A 19,283-nucleotide genomic window follows, 5' to 3' on the forward strand; every position below is an offset into this window, starting at 1 on the left:
GCAAACAATATGAAAAAGGTCTTAACATAAATATAAGGCAATATGTGAAAAATGTCAATTGACATTTCCCAATCAACTCTCAATGTTTCCAGCAAAATAAAGTTTAAAATTAATTTTTAGGTTAAAACAATGCATGAACACAGACATAAAACTATGTGTAAGTCACTGATCGTGGGTTACTGATATTTGACAGAAAAACACGCCAATAAACATGAATTAAACATGTTACTTGTTATTGATGGATATGAATTAACATTACAGCTGTTGTATTATTTAAAAAATTATAATTCAATTTTATACTAGCTCTTAGCCCTTATGTGATTATGTATGGATAGGGATAATATGTTGCACTTAAAATCACAGTTAAAGTAAAAATATGTTGCAGCTAGAGTAACGGCTGGAAATATAATAAACGAGATAATCGTTTTGTAGGATACTTAGTTCGTCGTATTAAGCTCTTAAAGCCATCAAGAGGAAACTATTGTTTTCCGAATGAACCTTCTCACAAACAGATTAGAAGTCGACTAAAGAGTTCTTAATCCTATCCTAACCCATTCTCTTAATCGTTTTAATTTTTTCTTAGTTAATTATGCTAAAACAATATTTTAACTAAGAACGAAATTGTATGATCCTTGTTTTAAATACATAAAATATAGTTTTTAAGAAATGAGACAAAAGTATTGAATATATCGATTCTTTTTTTATCTCATCTAATTCAATTACTAGTTAATCACAAAGCTACAATTACAAAGGAGACAAATCTGGTATTCAATGTCCTGGCACGATAATCTAGTTCTAGTGGTCTACAAAATTGTTGTGTGTTAAACTAAGCCACAAAAGCGCGTTCGGCAGTTGAAGCGATCATTCGGAAAACTTCAGGAGCAATCGGCAGACGTTGAATGGACTGAATAATATTTTTTTTTTTTTATTTCATAGTAGGTACAATTGTGATTGTAGACAGTAAAATAAAATGTGGAATACACCAACCAACAGTTTTCTGATAACGCTAAATATAGAGTAGTGTGTTTGCCTGCCTCTTAATGAAGACTATTTTTAGAAGACTTATTGTAATCCGCAACTGTCTAAGCTCCTAACGTGCAGGATTAGCGAGTATCTACTATAGTCGGATTTTTGGATGGTTCCCAAACACATTCTTAAAACTTACTATACCTTTGGTTCGATTTGGGACCTTAATATATCCATATCACACAACTATTAAACATATAATAAAATATAAAAATCGTATTTTAAAAATACGTTAAACATATCCACAATTAACATGCATATAGCTTCCTCATATTCACCTAGTTTTTCCTCGGTTAAAAGTCTATTCACGTTCACCATATAGCTCAGTGATGGGCCTTTTGTCATGGAAATGCGTCTATCCTTCCACTTATCTGGCCTGCTTCGACAAGCGTTCAGCGTTTCGGAATATCGATATTATAATGAAATTTACAAAACGATATTATTGAAACATGTGTTTAACTAATGGTTATTCTCTCCATTTTCAAGTTAGGTTTTTTTAGTAGGTTCGTAACATACGATGAAATTTTAAAAGTGTTGTTGCTCTACTTGTTTTTTATGTTGCCGACGTTTGATTAAAGTGACATTTTCTTGTTATGTTTTATGCCATTTGTGAACTTTTTTAACATAGCTTAAATTTGATCTGGAATAGTATTTAAACCCCACTTAAATTATTCCAAGATATCAAGAAAAAAACACAGCTTAAAAGGTTTCACAGAACACAACACAATTTAGTGTTTTTTTACACCAGCATGTTTAAATGTAGGGAGGGAAACGTAATAAATAATATCCTACCCACATAAAAAAAGTATAGACGAGAAGAATTGGTTATTATTATGAAAATACGAACAATTATCATTAAGATGGCCTAGCTAGTCTGGTTTATAAAATATTTATGACCAACATGTTAAACAAATTCAGGTTATTCACTTAATTAACTTCATATAAAAAATTGGAAGGTTATAATTTCAAATATATAGTTACATGAATTTATTTTTGAACTCAATAAAACGAAACTAAACACCACAGTTCAAGAGCAGTTTTATTGCATAAATTATCCACTTGATCTAAGCAGTTACATTGATTCCTTGTAATTTCTAACTTACTTTGTTATAATTTCTTTACATTTTGTATTTCAGTCCCTCCAGTCATCAAGGTGCCAAATCAGCTGTTAGGAGCTCCATTGGGGACAGATGTTCAACTGGAGTGTTCAGCCGAAGCTTACCCGAACACTATCAACTACTGGAAAAAGAACATGGACCAAGTTATTTTACCAGGGTGAGTTTCTCAAGTTATACGAGTTGTTATTAACCAATAAGTTCCAACTTTTGATAGTAACATGAAATATAAAATAAAATAAATAACGATTACTTGCTGAAAATTGAGAAATTAAATACAGTTGACAATTTATTAATACAACCCATTTAAATTTGAATTTAGTTACTGTATGTTTGGTTTTTATGTTGACATATTTTTCAATGGAATTTGCTTCTAAAACGTTTTAGCACTAGTAAATGTTGTATGCCTTGAAGATTTTTAGTTATTGATCAGCAATACATTAGTGCATATACAAGTATAGAGATTATTCCTAAGATAATTTACAAAGGTAATGTAGCTTTCGTTCATTTTTGTGCACTGACAGTAAACACAGTAAGAAGTGCAGTAAGAAGTAAACACGGTGTCAGAAAGGTTTACATGCAAATATTCTCACTACATTAAAAACAAAGTTATTATTATTTCTTGCAAAATGCAGAAAAGAAATGTTTTCCAGCACGTTTGGAAATAAGGAAAAGTGTAAAATGTAAAAGTTTATTTATTACTGTAATTATCAAACATGTAATGCACCTAAAAGGTTTCTATTTGCTTACAGGCCTAGGGTTCAGATAGAAGAAGTACGGAACTCGTACAAAGTCCACATGAAGTTGTCCATAAAGGCTTTCAACCAAAGTGACGTAGGAACTTATATGTGTGTATCGTCCAACTCGATGGGTAACGCAGAGGGCATTGTTAGGCTGTACGGTGAGTAAATGCAGTACTATATATTTACCAAGCTGTATGATTCAATTACTAGATATTTAACTATCAGTAAGCATCAACTAGTTATCAAAAGGTCGTTTGTGTAATCTTGAAAATGGTCAGTGGCTTTTTTATGCTTTAAAACTAGACCAAACTGTCCTTTATCATTGTGTTTTCAGTAAATAATTCTGGTTAATGAAACAGCTGATTATGGTTATTGCTGCACAGAGCACAGATCATCTCACACCATTATACACTCACTGTCATTCACATTTGTCTTTAAAAACGCACAAAAGTGTGCTGTCTAACAGAACCGATAAAAAAATACTTTTTTAATCCCTTAATAAAAATCCCTTAATCGGTTCAGTAGATTTGATCAAATTTAGCCTTAATAAAAATGTAGTATGTGCACACAATGATGGCAAATATCAACCCGTTGATACGAACAGACAATTTGACTAATGTGATTGAATTTGTACTTATTTGTAGCTTCTAAAAGTGTATTAGCAGATGATATGTATGTTTTACCATAGTAGGTTGACTATTAAACCACTGATATTTTCTAATGTAACTCGAAGGATACATTTGTCCAACGTTTTGGAAGACTTGCTACGTTTTTTATCTAAGATTACAAGTTTGCTTTTTAAAAACTATTATAATTAAAGATTCCATTTTTTTTTTTATTATGTGTTCTCTTCTTTCAGAAATCAAAATCCCGACAGTGCTTCCAACTACTACTACTACAGAGGCAACAACTTTTACAATTCCACGTAAGTTGTCACTTAATTTATATAAATTATTTAAGCATTAATTGAAGCCGAACTTTTTTGTACGGTCACGTTCAAAGATGACTAGTTATTCTTTTTTTTTTTTTATCCATGTGTGTAGCCCCTGAGCTGTTGGACATAATGTAAGACTAAATTACTTACGTAATTCCCGTCACAGCTCAATAAATTGTGTCTATTCAGGACATGTTTCGGTGTTAAAACACCATCGTCAGCTTCAGGTACATGTTGTAGAGTTGATCAGTTGTTAGCATCGTCAGAAGAATAAAAATAAACACAGTACGGACTCGAATAAATAAATAAAACAGTTAAACATTTAAAAAACAGGCCTGTTCTAACAAAGATGACCGACCGCACAGGTAGCAAGTAATTTAGTCTTACATTATGACTAGTTAGTCCGTAGAATATATATTCATACCAAGAATTACTGTTTTAATTCAAAAATAAACGTAACGGGTAAATATATTAAATAGCGCTACTCCAAATATATATATATATTTAATTTTTAAATACGCACTGAAGAGTTTTTTGCTCGATATTATAGTTATAGCATATACCGTAATGCCCGTAATATTCTGTTAGGGTGATGTTACAAATAAAAAAAAATCTCAAATCTACAGGCTTTTAAAGTAAACCTCAGCAGTACATGAAAAAGGAAATAATGCTTATGAAATCGTGTTTTTATATTGTTTTAACCTTTTTATGTCCTTTAAAAAAATATGTAAAATCCTTTAAAACGATATTCACGATGTTCTTCAATTTTATCTATATGGTTATCCCTTAAAGTAGGATCATAATAAAAAAGAAAGATTGTTAACTTAAAGTCAAAAAGACAAACACATATTTAAATCTTAAAATTTAAATACGATGTTTTTCAATGAAGACGTTAATATTAACCTCCTCCATCAATAAATAAATAAAACGAATATCCTTGCAAGGATTCTGTATTTATGTGTTTGATTATTTTATATCAAACTGAGGATTCATTGCATTTTTCTAGGATTGAGTCTTTCATTTTTATTTGTAATAATTATTAATATAGTTTGGTGTTTGTGTATAGTAATAAATTTCCTTTCCAGGGAGAGAGACAACCACTACTACAGAGATGACCAGGGTAATACGTACAACAACACAAGGTGAGACTTGTCATCTTATCAGTACAGATCCAGCACAGATCAGTGTTACTTGTCATGTGTAATTACGTATTATCATTTCATTGTATTATATACTTTATATGATACGAAATATCTTTTATTCATGAAAGAATTGTGAAAACGATACTTAACCACCAAACATTAAAGTGTTGATTTAGATGATAACACCATTTTCAATAAACGTAGGCCTACAATACTTTTACCACCTAAGATGGTTTGGCTAAAAAGAAAACATAAATATATGTTCAAACCAAACCGCCAAACTGTGTAATGAATTACGAAATAATAACGATCAAAATTTGCCCCAGTTTAAAACCTCTTAGTATTTTAAACAATGAATGTATAAACCTCACAAATTAAATAATAGTTTAACTTCTGTACTCTTAAATAGTAACCACGATATTTAATGGGGCCTTGAGTAAAACACTTATTAATACCTCTGCAAAATTTACTTTTTGTGTAAATTTTATATTGGAAATTGTTTATAACATAGAATAAACAACGAGATTAAAATTTATAAAACGTTTATTGTTTTCCAGTGACAGTAATTTTGCAACTAACAATAATAACAAATACTTACTCCCTATACTTCATAATTAGAGTTTACAAACCTTCGTAATACCAACTCATAATGTTTTCACTCGCCCCTGACCTCCATAGGCCACCCCCTCCCCTGATGCACAGAAGATGTAGAAGGCCTCTCACTCTAACTACTTATTTCTAGAAAAAATATAAAGAATACTAATTATATACAACTCTACTATACTTTTCCTGAAGTAGGCCCGCTACAAACGCCTTCCACCTTAATCTGCGCCACTTGTCCGATCCTAACTCTTGTCCTCTCTTTGTGCATTTAACTTGCAAAATACAAAATTTCACTTTCCCTCCAAAATGTTACAGACCCTCTCAACGCGACTCCGTCAAGAACGCGGGAAATCTACGTGGACCACAACGAGCACGAGGTGTCTGGTATCTCCAGCAGACAGCACATCACGAGCGGAACCTCCCTCCACTCTCAGCAAACCTGTGTCCTCCTCACCCTCTGGATACTCTGCCTCTCCAGCAGATGACGCCTGTAGTCCCTCCTGTACAACTACACGATGCTCACATAGGATAGACTAGTTGAGGTTCTGTACCAGAGCCCCCGTTCTGAGATGTTAGTGTAAATGTAACATGAATTTTGTACTCGTTGTTCATGTTGTAACCGATTTGTTACCTGAATATTTTCAATGCTTATTTTTTATAAGAGCGTTAAGTAGATAAATAATCATTGAATAGTAGCTTACCGCGTTATATACAGATGTTTATAATGGTATTAGTGTAATTATATGTAAATATTGTATAAGTTGAATTTGTAAAATAATGTAACTTTAATTTACAGTGAGTTACGTTTTTTTGTAAGTTATGCAGTATAACGTAAGCTTAACTATTGTGATAATTTACTTCCATTTACTTAATAAGTTAGTGAACAGGTTAGTTGATAAGGTCATGATAGATAATATTAAATAAATAGTCCATATCAAGATACTAATATTAGTTATAATAACCTATATCTGTTGATACATATCTCGTAATAAATCTGTTATTTTAGTATCAATTTAAGTAGACGTGTTGGAGGTAAAAGATTTAAAATATCACAATCTTATATTACTTTATAATGATATTACTTTTTAAAGAAGCATTTAAAGATTAATACAAAGGTTAGAGCCTGGAATCTGCTTTTTAATCAATAATTTAGAAAATTTTATTACATGTAACATATAAAACCTGAAACTTTACATGGATTAGGAATGGGATATAAACTTGTTGCTAAACCCTGCTAAACCATGAAGCTACAATAAATGGAAATAACCAAACGGATTCATTAGTTATTTAATATTTAAAACTGTTATGAGTACGGGTAAAATCCTTTTACATACCGTTTATTGTAAAACTGAAAATGTGATCAGGTTTTCAATTTAAAATGCTAACTTAATTTTAGCATAAGGATGAGGGACTGAAATAAGAATCTTCTGTAAGCAGTGATGATTTCTTCTTTGTAATCTTTTCCTTTAAACTGGAACGATATTGTTTACAATGTTGAAGATGTATTCATGTAACAATAAATGGATTTTAATGTTAGATGTCCCTGGTGGATGTAACTGTCAATAAGTATTGAGTAATTTATATTGGGACAGAAAAACGAATTGTTGTATAAACAATTTGGCCTTTTACCTTTGCTTCATCGTAAAACTGATCAAACTAAATGAATTTAAACCCTTAATGTTTTAATCCTTAGAGTTTGTAACTAATGAAAAAACATTAACATTCTGAAGTATGCGGTTTATTTTATATTTATATTGAGTAAATTTTATATTTACACAAATATTATCTTCGAAATAACAAAAAAATATTTTTCAACCTTGGTTATTTTAAACACCGAATTCATGGGTTTAGAAATACAACTAATTATGTGTAATTGGGAATTTATTTATATATATATAAATAACACTTTTTCGTTTTGAAATATTATTTTTGTGTAAGCATTAAATTAAGAAAAGAAGTGTCTCGACAAAAATATACATGATCATGCTGTTTTTTTTTTAAACAACCGTTAATTGAATCAGTGTTTTAAAACATAGCTCTTGTATAAAACAAAACTTTACTATGTTCCATGATATAATTTTTTTGGTAGATAGTTATGTAATAAATATTAAGATTACTACAGCTTAAAAATTGAAGAATACTGTAAGGACATAATATTTGTAACTAGACAAACAAGTATAAGTTTGATTTATGAAGATGATATTGGCAACAAATAATACAGGTTTGTACAGGAAATATTTATGTATTGAAATATAAAAATATATGGATTCTATTGAATTTGGACCATTCTTATAACCTATGGCTTGCTGTTTTTATGTTTTAAACAAGAAGATATATATATAAAATATGAATGATTTTAATACTGTAATATTTACGTAAGGTGGAATGAAGCATTTAGACTCAAACAACATGGATTATGGTTTTAATCGTATTTTTGTAGCTACATATTTTTTATAACATACTTATTGTATACTCATGTTTGTTTCATTTCTGAATATAACTCCAAAAAATTATTACCATTGTATATATCACACGAAGATTAAAGAGGATACATTTATCAGAACTGAAATTGTCTTATAAATGTGATAAAAGTAATAGTTTTTCATCATAACTTATTTAATTAAATCCAATCTTAAAGAAAATGATATAGAAGAAAATTTTAAAATACGTCATATGACTTTTAAAACTTCTTAGTTATTATATCAAGTTTATATATTCTTAAAAAACTTAAATATATTGACGGAAACACTACGGTTTAAACATTTTAAAAGTTATAATATTATTAATTTTTGTACTTACATTTTCTGTGGCCTGCAATTTAATATTAAACTTTAGTTATGAAAATCATCCTACTCTAATGTTGCTTGTAAATGACTGAAATACAATTAATTGATTAGAGATTTTCAAAACTGCTTGTTAGAATACTACAAAGTTTGCCTAATAGAGTTTGTAAATAATTACAAAGTAAGTTATGTTTAATTAACGATAAGCATATTTTATTAATTATACATTTTTGCAATGAATTTATTTCATACAATATTGGTGCAAGAATGATGTACGATATAGTTTGGGCTAAGGTTTTATTTACCGTTTCTCTTACAGAATAAATCGTAGCTGTAAACAATTCTACTATGACAGACTAATTTTGCCAGAAAATGAAATTTCAGTAATAAACAATATTTATGTTCAGAAGCGGAAAGCACTTGAAACAAAACAAGATGAACTTTCACCTGGAATTGTTCTGTCATGAGGCTCCACCGAGGCCATCCATTAGCTTTATCTTTCATCAAAACAACAATACAATTTACGGTCGTAATCTCTCTACTATTCCCTGTTTAATTTGTAACATCTTTAATGGATTTTAACGCAGAATCATGAATGATCTATGATCAAACTGTAGGGTGTATTAATATTATAAAAAACAATTTAAGAATTTTAATAGATATAATAAATAACTTGGTTACTTTGGTATTATACCGACCACAATTAATATTTATAACCTAACCTTTTGGACTATGGTTTAGGTTAGGAAGATTTTGTTATTTAAACTAATTAAAATCTTATATGGAAGTCCATTTATCGATCTGGTCAGTATACCAAAGTAACAATAACTTCATTATCGGTATAGCAGGTTTTTTTTATTTACTGAAAATAAGTAAAAAATATGGGTAAAATATTTGGAATCATTTTACCACCTACAGATTTGGCTTACAAGATGGTGAATACAGTTTAATGAGTAGCTGACCAATTTTGATTAGGCTTTCTAATCATTATTACACCCAGTAGGCAATTATTGAAATGTCCAATCGAAATATATCATGAAAATTCTAGTATTTCATAACGTCTAAACAATAAAATATATATTTCCATTATAATTTTTCCGAACTAGGTATCGTATCGGGTTTTAAATTTTATTATCCTAGTTTCTTTATTTGTTTGTACTTGTAAAAAATTTCAACAATAAATTATACGTTTAAAAAATATTTAGGTTTTTTTTAACTTAAACATTATTTTATTGATAACTATTATGTAGTGTATCATTCTGATGTATATAAATCAACAGTGAGAAATTATAAAAGACGCATGTATCAAATTTTCTCCACACGAGATAAATTTAAGATACTAAACTTAATTTAAAACTTGTCTTTCAGTATATACGCGCATATATACATGTTATGAAGAGCAATAATGCTCAGAAGGAATCTTTTATATTCGTACAAGCGTGAGATTAAAATTGCCAGACAAGCTTTGATGACGCATTTAAGGTTCTATTTTTGTAAACATTTATTATAAGATGAGAACTTCTTATGAAGCGTATAACCTTAGGTGAGAGATAAAATATATTTATTATGTTAAAGTTTATTTATTTCTAACAATCCTAAACCTAATTTAAAAAGAGTAATACAGTATAGCTATAAAACAAGCTGTCGCGTGATAATATTGAAAATCATAATATCAATCAGTTTTTCAATTATGTTAAATACTTGCTGTTGGTTTTTTTATAAATTATAATTGTTGGAAATGATAGTGTAAATATAATACTGACAGCCTATCACATACACCACTTTAACACGTTCCTTCCGAGACCGTAATTGATCCAAGATGGACATTATCCAATGCTAAGCGATGATTCCGACTTATTCTATTAATTTACAGCAACTTTTTTAATTGTACTGTTTGCTGATTCCTTGTAGTTTTCTTATATAATTATGAACAAATAGACTAATGTTTAAATAAACAAGAATTCAACTATTTTAAGTAATTTTATTAGGATTCATAATATGTTTAGGATGATAGTATATACAGGGTATTTTTAAAAACTTTCATCTTTATTTATGTAAAAACCGCAATAGATAGAAATATTAAGTTTGCGGGAATCATCTATTGACGTAGTGGACCCAATTGTTTTGAATTCAACGTTACATTCACATTCCCCACCTCCCCCCCCCCTGCCCCCAACTTATTTTTTTTTTAAATAGCAAGGTACCCCTTGTGACATATCAAATAAAAGAGCATGAAAAAAGAAAATGTTTGAAGAAAAAAAATGAAAATCGGTTCATAAACTTGTGAGATATTCCCCCCCCCTCCCCAACCCGGAACTTAATTTTTTTTTAATAGCAAGGTACCCCTTGTGACATATCAAATGAAATAGCATGAAAAAAGAAAACTTTTGGTGAAAAAAATTTAAAATCAGCTTATGAATGTGTGAGATAATCCCCCCCCTTTCCCCCAAATGAAAAATAAATTTCACCAAACATTTTCTTTTTTCATGCTCTTTCATTTGATATGTCACAAGGGGTACCTTGCTATTAAAAACAATTTAGTTCCGGGGAGGGGGGGATTATCTCGCAAATTTATGAACCGATTTTCAATTTTTTTCATCAAACATTTTCTTTTTTCATGCTCTTTTATTTGATATGTCACAAGGGGTACATTGCTATTTAAAAAAATAAGTTTGGGGCAGGGGGGAAAGGGGGGGAATGTGCATGTAACGTTGAATTCAAAACAATTGGGCTCCCTACGTCAATAGATGATTTCCGCAAACTGCGTATTTCTATCTATTGCGGTTTTTACATAAAATAAAGATGCAAGTTTTTAAAAAAACACCCTGTATGTTACATTCTTACAATGTTTACATTGCAACGTAAAAATGGCTTTAAATGTGTACTAGTGTCCTTCTTAAAACTTGCAATCTTACATTATTTAGGAAATAAAACAAAGCTTTTCGCTTGTAAACGGTTACGAACGTAACCGAACGAAAGCTAAAGCTTGTCACCGATGAATTACAATTATGATTCAAACAATGTTTTTGCTGATGATGTTTAGAAACAGCCTGACTGTAATATAGAATGCAATGTAAAGAATTCACGAACACAGGGTATACATTAACTACTACCGTGTGGTTTGTTACAGTAATACAAACATAAAAGCAAATACGATTATCGGGTCACAAGTCATACAATTTTCGATCAACAGACATACAGGCAGTCAAGCAGCTACGTAGCCGTATCAGAAGATACAAAAGGCATGTCAAGTCTCCGAGACAGCTGATTCATCTGACAAGACTGCTTTGAATATTGCCAGTTCTCCTTGAGTGCGTCAGACATACAGGCAGTCAAGCAGCTACGTAGCCGTATCAGAAGATACAAAAGGCATGTCAAGTCTCCGAGACAGCTGATTCATCTGACAAGACTGCTTTGAATATTGCCAGTTCTCCTTGAGTGCGTCAGACATACAGGCAGTCAAGCAGCTACGTAGCCGTATCAGAAGATACAAAAGGCATGTCAAGTCTCCGAGACAGCTGATTCATCTGACAAGACTGCTTTGAATATTGCCAGTTCTCCTTGAGCGCTTCAGATATACATAAATGTACGCTTCCTACTCCCCAATATATAATTTATTCGTTATTTTCAGTTCTTGGAACGGAAGTGCTTGTAATACATCTCTTTCCTTTTAATAACGTACTTTCGGTAACAATCCTTTGACCAAGATAAGTACTAAATAGTATAAAAAAACAAGACTCTTTTGTAAGTTATCAAACAATTACTACTTTCAGAAATGTCCTGAAAGCTGGGTACATCATAGGTAGCCAGTTCTATGCTGTTTTAGAACTTTTTATAAGTTTCTTTCAAGAGGAAAACGATGTTTCGGAAACCGAAAGCAACACGAAGGAAAATACTTTAAAGGGCGTTTATACGTCATATCAGAAGATCAATATATTTCATATTTTAAATTAAACTATACCAAAACCTTTATGCATACATGTGTTATATCTGAAATACTAAAAACACCATTTAATAAAGAAAATTTAAAACTTATTTTGTTCAGGAGATTTTAAAGATGTCATTCAATAAACACAGTTGAAAATTCTCTGTTGCTTCTTAATATATTTGTAAGAATTTTATACCAGAAAAGTAAGTTTGGAATGTGAATCTAAAACAACGGAGACTCGATGAAAGTAAACCACTGAAAGACAAAGATTGATTTATCCATTTGACATCACGTCCAGTTGATGCCGTAAAATAGAATTTACGACAAAGTCTTACGGTTTCTATAAAACACATCTAAGATAGCGGTCGAGCTGAATTTGAAGTACGTGTAATTCAAGAAAATAGTTTTCGATGAATTTTAAAGCAATTACATGTATTAACAAAACAAAGTGTTTAACTATTCGTAAATATCTCTCTCATTTAAATAAATCTCAACTCTTTCTTATATATTACCCACATTTCTTAAAACTATAGTGCGTTGCAGTGTATTGTTTTATTTCTGTAAATGTTTTAAAGTAAAAATAAATGTATGTAAAAGGCAGTAATCAAATAAATATAAAAACACAATCATGCCAAAAATTACTTACGTCAAACGAAATACGAAGCTTTTAAAAACATGTCTCCATTATTTTTTTATTTAGATAAGACTAATCGATCCGTTTACAACTTTATTTCCAAAGTATTACATAAATAGATTACAAATAATTGTTAAGTAGTGGCGAACTACCGGTTTAAAGGCACTTGGGGCACGTTTTCCCATAAGAAATAACATGGGATCATTTTTTGGCCACCAAATCCAAAAATCCTGATCTTTGCCTAAATATCCCTATATAATTGTTAAACCTTATTTCTTACTTATTCCCCATAAATATATTCGATATTAAGCTAAAAAAGCTATTTCTTATATTTATTGACCCTTACAAGTGTAAATGTAGAGTAGAGGCAATAGGGCAAAGAGACGACGCTTTAGGCACGTTTTCCCCATAAGAATAACATGGGGATCATTTTTTAGCCACTTTTTCAAAAATCCTGATCTTTGCCAATACAAGCCTATATAAATGTTCAATACCATTGTATAACTCCATTACTATTTCAAATCCACATACATTCACATGTATATTCTCAAAATCATCAACTTGACAGTGCGAGGTTTGTACGCGAACTCGGCTCATGGCGTGTGCGTGCTCCCGACCCATGGTCCTGCTCCTGACCCATGGTCGGTCTTCTTGTCTCTAGTGGTCTAGTCCTAGTTGGGAGACCTCCTGTTGAATTAATTTTTAGTTAAATTGTTTGAATTTTTTTAATTTCTAGTAAAAAATTTAGAAAATTTCACAATTTCTGGTAAAAAATTTTGCAAATTTCAAAAAGTCTATAAATAGAGGTGGCATCGGCCCAAGACCTCATTCTCGTGCATGATGCCGACCTGTCAACACTGCTCCGTGTCGCTCTCCACCAAAAGTAACCTGATTCGCCACTACAAGGTAATTCATAAAATGAAGGTGAAACTGTGCAAAGTTTGCAATTTAATCTGTGATAATAATGTGGCTCTAAAATCACATATATTACAAAGTCACAAGACTTGTAATTTATGTAAAATGAATGTTGTTGGACATTTTAGAAGACATGTCAATTCCTGTAACAAATGTCCATACACAATGATTAAATTTGTTGGTGAATCGATTAGAGCTGAACTTGAAAATACTCTTAAGTCTTGTCCTATGCCAATAAAATGGACTTTAGTTAGGAGAATTAAATTTATAAAATATTCAATGGATAAAAATGGAAAATTAGTTAATGAAAAAGAATGTATAGCGGATTTTAGAAGTCTTACTACCTTAACTATTGAGAAGCAGGATTTAAAGCCTCAAATTAAAAATGCACTTTTAAAGATTGATGCATCCATTCACAAATATCAAGCCCAAGGCAGTGGTTGGATATATGACCATACTAAGTATTGGCAGCTGCATGTTTACAAGTATAAGCCCCTAACTCCAAAGTCATATATACCCACACCAAAAAGTATTCAATCAAAACATGCAGTTTTAAATATAAAAAATTCAGATGATAAATGCTTCCTTTGGTCAATTTTAGCAGCTTTATATCCAAGGAATTGTATCAATGAAAGTGCTAATAGAGTCTCTAATTATGTACCCTATGAAAGTCAGTTGAATATGACAAACATAAAATATCCTGTGAAAATATCTGATATAGATAAATTTGAAATACAAAATAACATAAGTGTTAATGTATTTGGGGTTGAATATGATAAATGTATATATCCATTAAGAACAACCAAACTAAATAGTAGTACTCATATAGATCTATTGTTATTACAACAAGGTCGTAAATCACATTACTGTTTAATTCGTGATTTTGATAAGTTAATGTTCCACTCTACAAAAGATGACCATAAGAAGCATTTTTGCAAGTTGTGTTTGCAACATTTTTATACTAATGATATATTAGAACGTCATGCAACATATTGTAAAAACTTTGATGCCCAACGAGTGGAAATGTCTAAACAAGATACATTACAATTTAAAAATTATAAATATCAACTTAAAGCTCCATATGTGATTTATGCAGATTTTGAATGCTTTATAAACTCTAATATACATACTCCATCGGGATTTGCATTTGTCGTAGTAAAAGATTCAAAAATTATTTCTGAAGAGTTGTACAGTGGTACAAATGTTATGGATGTGTTTTTTGAAAAATTATTTCAGACTTATGATTATATTAAAAATCAAATGGCAATATATATTCCCCTAGTAATGACTCCTGAGCAAGAGGTATCTTTCCAAAACTCAACACACTGTTATATTTGTGAAAAGCCCTTATATTTTGATAGGGTGAGAGATCATTGTCATTCAAATGGCCAATACCGTGGAGCTGCCCACAATGATTGTAATTTAAACTATAAAGCAACAAAGAAAATCCCAGTATTCTTCCATAACTTGAAAAATTACGATGGACATTTAATAATGCAACATTTGGGAAAGTTTAATAAATGTAAATTAAATTGTATAGCTAAAGATATGGAAAAATATATATCATTCTCTGTAGACGATTTAGTATTTTTAGATTCATACAACTTTCTGTCCCTTCCATTGTATAAATTGGCTTCCAATTTAAACACATTTAGATTCATACAAAATCCACTACTACAACGTAAAGGTGTATTTCCCTATGAATATATGACGGGACCAGATAAGTTTGCAGAGTCTCTACCCCCAATTGAGGCATTTTATAGTACTCTAACTAAAGAACATATCTCTCCCAATGAATATGAACATGCTAAAAATGTATGGTCCCATTTTAATATAAATAATTTACAAGAATATCATGATTTATATCTTAAAACAGATGTATTGCTACTGGCTGATGTCTTTGAGACTTTTAGAGACCTGTGCTTAAAAGATTACAAACTTGACCCCGTACATATGTATTCACTTCCTGGACTTACATGGGAGGCCTGTCTTAGAATGACTGGTATAAAATTACAATTATTTCAAGATATTGACATGCATTTGTTCATAGAAAGTGCGATTAGAGGAGGAGTCAGTATGATTTCTACACGTTACGCTAAAGCAAATAATAGATATATGGGTGAACACTATGATCCCAATCAAGAGAGTGTCTATTTAATATATTTAGACTGTAACTCACTATACTCTACAGCTATGTGCGAGCCACTGCCTGTGGATGGATTCCGTTGGACTAATGAGATAGACTACAAATACAATCAAAATGATGAGTTTGGATACATTTTAGAAGTTGATTTAAAATATGATAAAAGCTTACATGATTTACATAATGACTATCCATTAGCACCTGAGAAAATGAATGGCAAATTAATACCAAATTTAAATGACAAAACTAAATATATTTTACATTATAAAGCATTACAAAAATATGAGGAATTGGGTTTGATTGTTACAAAATACCATAGAATTTTAAAATTTAGACAGTCTAAATGGCTTGCGCCCTATATTAATTTTAATATTGAAAAACGCAAATGTGCTAAAACTGATTTCGAAAAAGACTTTTACAAATTGTTAAATAATAGTCTCTTTGGTCGAACAATTATGAATCAACGAAAGTTTCGTGACATATATCTCAAGGATGAGTCACTATTAACAAAATATGTCACTAATCCAAGGTTTGATTGTAGCAAAAAGTTTGATAACAATTTACATGCTATACATTTAAATAAATTAGTTGTAAAGTTTAATAAGCCGATATATTTGGGAATGACCATTTTGGATATTAGTAAAGTAATAATGTATGATTTCCACTATAATTATATGTCAAAATTTAAGAACAAAAGATTTCTTATGACTGATACAGATTCTTTAATGTATTCTATAGTTACAGAGGACTTTTACAAGGAAATAGAATGTGACTTGCACTATTTTGATACCTCTGGATATAGTAAAGACCATTTCTTATACTCTGATAAAAATAAAAAAGTCACAGGCAAGTTTAAAGACGAATTAGATGGTCATATTATGTATGAATATTGTGGTTTAAGACCAAAGTTATATTCTTATATTCCTCTAAAATGGTTATATGAAGAAGACAAGCAAGCTTTAGAGGTGAAGAAAGCTAAAGGAGCTGATGGTGCTACAGTTAAACATCTCCTTAGACATCAACATTATTTGAACTGTCTTGCAACTGGGCAAGATTACTATGAGAATGTGACAAGAATTAAATCTACAAATCATCATCTTCAAACCTTGACCATGAACAAGAAAGTACTATCCTTTGACGATGACAAGAGGTTTATTCTTGAAGATGGCATCAATACTCTTGCGCTTGGTCATTATAAAATTGATCAAACATGAATTGTATGTGTAGATATATTTAATGTTGCAAAATAAAATGCAAATGTTAAAAAACTTCAGTCTTTCATTTATTTACCCTTACCACCCTCTTGATAGAATTGGTCAAACATAAATCTATATTTGCCATTATTCTTTGGCCTTTCTTTGTCTATTACGAGAAAGCCGTATTTAGTTTTATCCCAACATTGATGACAGAGATTTTTAAATTGGTCAAATGAAAAGTCATTACCAACATGATTGTGATATACATGTTTTAAATTTAAATCATCTTGTTTAAATAATATTAGGAAATTTACATTATCACGTAAATGTTTGTGTACTTTGCTGTAAGATTGACACAAGTAAAAACAGTTAATATTTTTATGTCGACCCATTGAGAAAAATTGTGTAATATTTGGACTATTTATGTCATCAAATACAACAACTGACTGTGATTTTACATCATTTGGTGTGATTTCACAGTCAGTAAATGTGTGTAATTTCACTTCATCACACAAACTAAATATTTCAATTATTTGTTTATATTTTTCTTGTTCCAAAGATTTAGATATTAAATATAAGTTTGTAAATTTTAATCCTTCCTTTCTTACAATTAAGTTATAAATTACAACCGTCTTCCCACTTCCACTTGGACCACAAATAACACATCGAATATTGGTAGGAAATAGACCCAACTTCTTTGGTATATACTCCTTAGTATGTGATATTTTAAATTTATGTTTTTGTTGAATAAAAGACATTTTTTATATAATAAAAATGGTAAAAAATGATAATAAGAAAACATGTAAAAGGGGCAAAGGTTTATTCCTAAAGCCTTACAGGGGTCGAGGGTTATTGAATACTCTTATAAATAACCTTCCATTCCCACTTCACATACCATCATATCGGTACTGTGGACCTGGAACGAATATACGTGAGAATCTAGCTAAAAATGTACCTCCAAAAAATAAACTAGACTCTTATTGTAAAGAGCATGACATATTCTACATGAATAATCCCGATACCGCTGCTCGGAACAAAGCAGACATGAGATTAGCAGACTTAGCTTGGACTAGAGTAACGGCCAAGGACGCAAGTCTTGCTGAAAGAGCTGCTGCTTATGCCGTGACAAATTTGATGAAGGCTAAAGCAAAAATGGGAATGGGATTAAAATTTAATAAAAAAGATGGACAACTACCAGCTGTTAGAGACCGCAAAAGACGTGCCTCACTTCAGGGGGGTGTACCTAAAAAACAAGCTAAAAAATCTAACACCAAGAGTAAAAGAGTGCGGAATAGTTAATTTAGACAGTTCATCTGGCACACATTGGACAGCTTATCGTAAAAATAAGGATATTGTAATTTATTTTGATCCATTTGGAATCCAACCTCCAAAAGAAGTAATTAAATATTTTGAGGGATATAAAATATTCTATACAACCGATCAAATACAAGATTTAAATAGTTCTATTTGTGGAATTTTATGTTTATCATTCATAAAAAATATTTCTTTATAAAAATGGATTCATTTACCATAACATTTTCGGGTACAGAGCCAGAGCTAAAGTCAGTATTCTTTCCTCCCATAGAATTAAATGATGATTATGTAATTGGATTGGTAGATTTTCAAAGTTATAATTCTATATTTAATGTTAAAAAACCACTAAATACTTTAACATATTACAAAGTAGAGAAAATGACATTACCAAAAGGAGAGATCTCTGTCGACGATTTAAACCAGTTATTAAATGGTAAACTTAAAGTTATAATAGATAAAAATGGAGAAGCATTAATTAATACTAAATCCAAACTTTTATTTAAAGGGCTTATTCCAAAATTAAATCAACTTAAAGGCAACAAATTAACCATTGGAGAAGGTGATGATGTTTTCTATTATGACCATAATGCTCCAGTTACAATAGAAATTTCTGAAGGAACATATGAGGTGGTTGAGCTTGCAAAGGAAATTCAAAAGCAAATCCCAGACTTTTTCCTTACAGCTAATAATAAAACTATGAAAGCGACACTACTTTCTAGCCACGTGTTTGATTTTACAAAACCATGTTTAGGGTCTGTTTTATTGGGATTTAAAGGTGTTTCTAATCCTGGTGTTCAGTTTGAATCT

The 19,283-nt window shown here is 30.6% G+C and overlaps 1 protein-coding gene across 1 annotated transcript in view; it reads left to right on the plus strand.

Annotated features, from left to right (window-relative positions):
* LOC129002267 (lachesin-like) overlaps nucleotides 1–6,540 on the plus strand; it is a 182,307-nt gene extending 175,767 nt beyond the window's left edge. The window contains exons 10-14 of the mRNA XM_054429945.1: nucleotides 2,163–2,301; nucleotides 2,894–3,042; nucleotides 3,744–3,809; nucleotides 4,904–4,960; nucleotides 5,879–6,540. Coding sequence (XP_054285920.1) covers nucleotides 2,163–2,301; nucleotides 2,894–3,042; nucleotides 3,744–3,809; nucleotides 4,904–4,960; nucleotides 5,879–6,048 — 581 coding nt within the window. The 3' untranslated portion in view covers nucleotides 6,049–6,540. The remainder of the gene's footprint in view (nucleotides 1–2,162; nucleotides 2,302–2,893; nucleotides 3,043–3,743; nucleotides 3,810–4,903; nucleotides 4,961–5,878) is intronic.
* The last annotated feature ends 12,743 nt before the right edge of the window (nucleotides 6,541–19,283 follow it).

This window comes from Macrosteles quadrilineatus, unplaced genomic scaffold, assembly GCF_028750875.1.
Source record: "Macrosteles quadrilineatus isolate MER2022 unplaced genomic scaffold, UCM_ALF_1.0 Scaffold_9__3_contigs__length_116548681, whole genome shotgun sequence".
NCBI lineage: Eukaryota > Metazoa > Arthropoda > Insecta > Hemiptera > Cicadellidae > Macrosteles > Macrosteles quadrilineatus.